Genomic DNA, 554 nt, shown 5'->3' on the forward strand with positions numbered 1-554 from the left:
ACACAAATTAAAACAAGACATCTTTTGCTAGTATAAAAACGACCAAGGTCCAAGTAATAATAAAAAAATAGAGTCCATCAATGACTGTAACACAAAAATGTGTGTGTGTGGGGCCGAGTCCACCTCCGGGGGGGGGGGGGGGGCCGGGACGGCAAGGGGGGGGCGGCCCCCCCAGGGTAAGCGGCTCCCCCGAGGGAGGGCACCCGGGGCGGGCGCGGAGGGCGACGAGGGCCGCGCCCGCCGCCGGCATCCGGACCCCGGCTTCTAGAACGAGCCTCCGCCGTAGCCGCCGCCGCCGTAGCCGCCTCTGTACGGTCCACTGTTGCTGCGGCCGCCCCAGCTGCCGCCGCCGCCGCCGCTCTTCATCGGCCCGTACGAGGACTGGTGCTGGCTGTAGCTGCCGAAGCCGCCGAAGCCGTTGCCGTAGTCGCTGCCGCCGTACGAGCCGCCGCCGCCGCCGCCCCCGTAGGCGCCGTAGCCCCCGTAGCCGCCGTAGCTGTTGTAGCCGCCGCCGCCGCCGCCCTTGGCCAGCCCGTTCTGGTCTCGGCCGCCTC

General features: G+C 69.0%; 1 protein-coding gene across 1 annotated transcript in view; it reads right to left on the bottom strand.

The window, feature by feature from the left end:
• Nucleotides 1-264: 264 nt before the first annotated feature.
• Hnrnpa0 (heterogeneous nuclear ribonucleoprotein A0) overlaps nucleotides 265-554 on the bottom strand; it is a 23,067-nt gene continuing 22,777 nt past the window's right edge. Inside the window, exon 2 of the mRNA XM_028771985.1 lies at nucleotides 265-551. Within this exon, the coding sequence (XP_028627818.1) occupies nucleotides 265-551 (287 nt within the window). The remainder of the gene's footprint in view (nucleotides 552-554) is intronic.

The sequence above is a fragment of the Grammomys surdaster genome, unplaced genomic scaffold, assembly GCF_004785775.1.
Source record: "Grammomys surdaster isolate TR1022 unplaced genomic scaffold, NIH_TR_1.0 211, whole genome shotgun sequence".
NCBI classification, from domain to species: Eukaryota; Metazoa; Chordata; class Mammalia; order Rodentia; family Muridae; genus Grammomys; species Grammomys surdaster.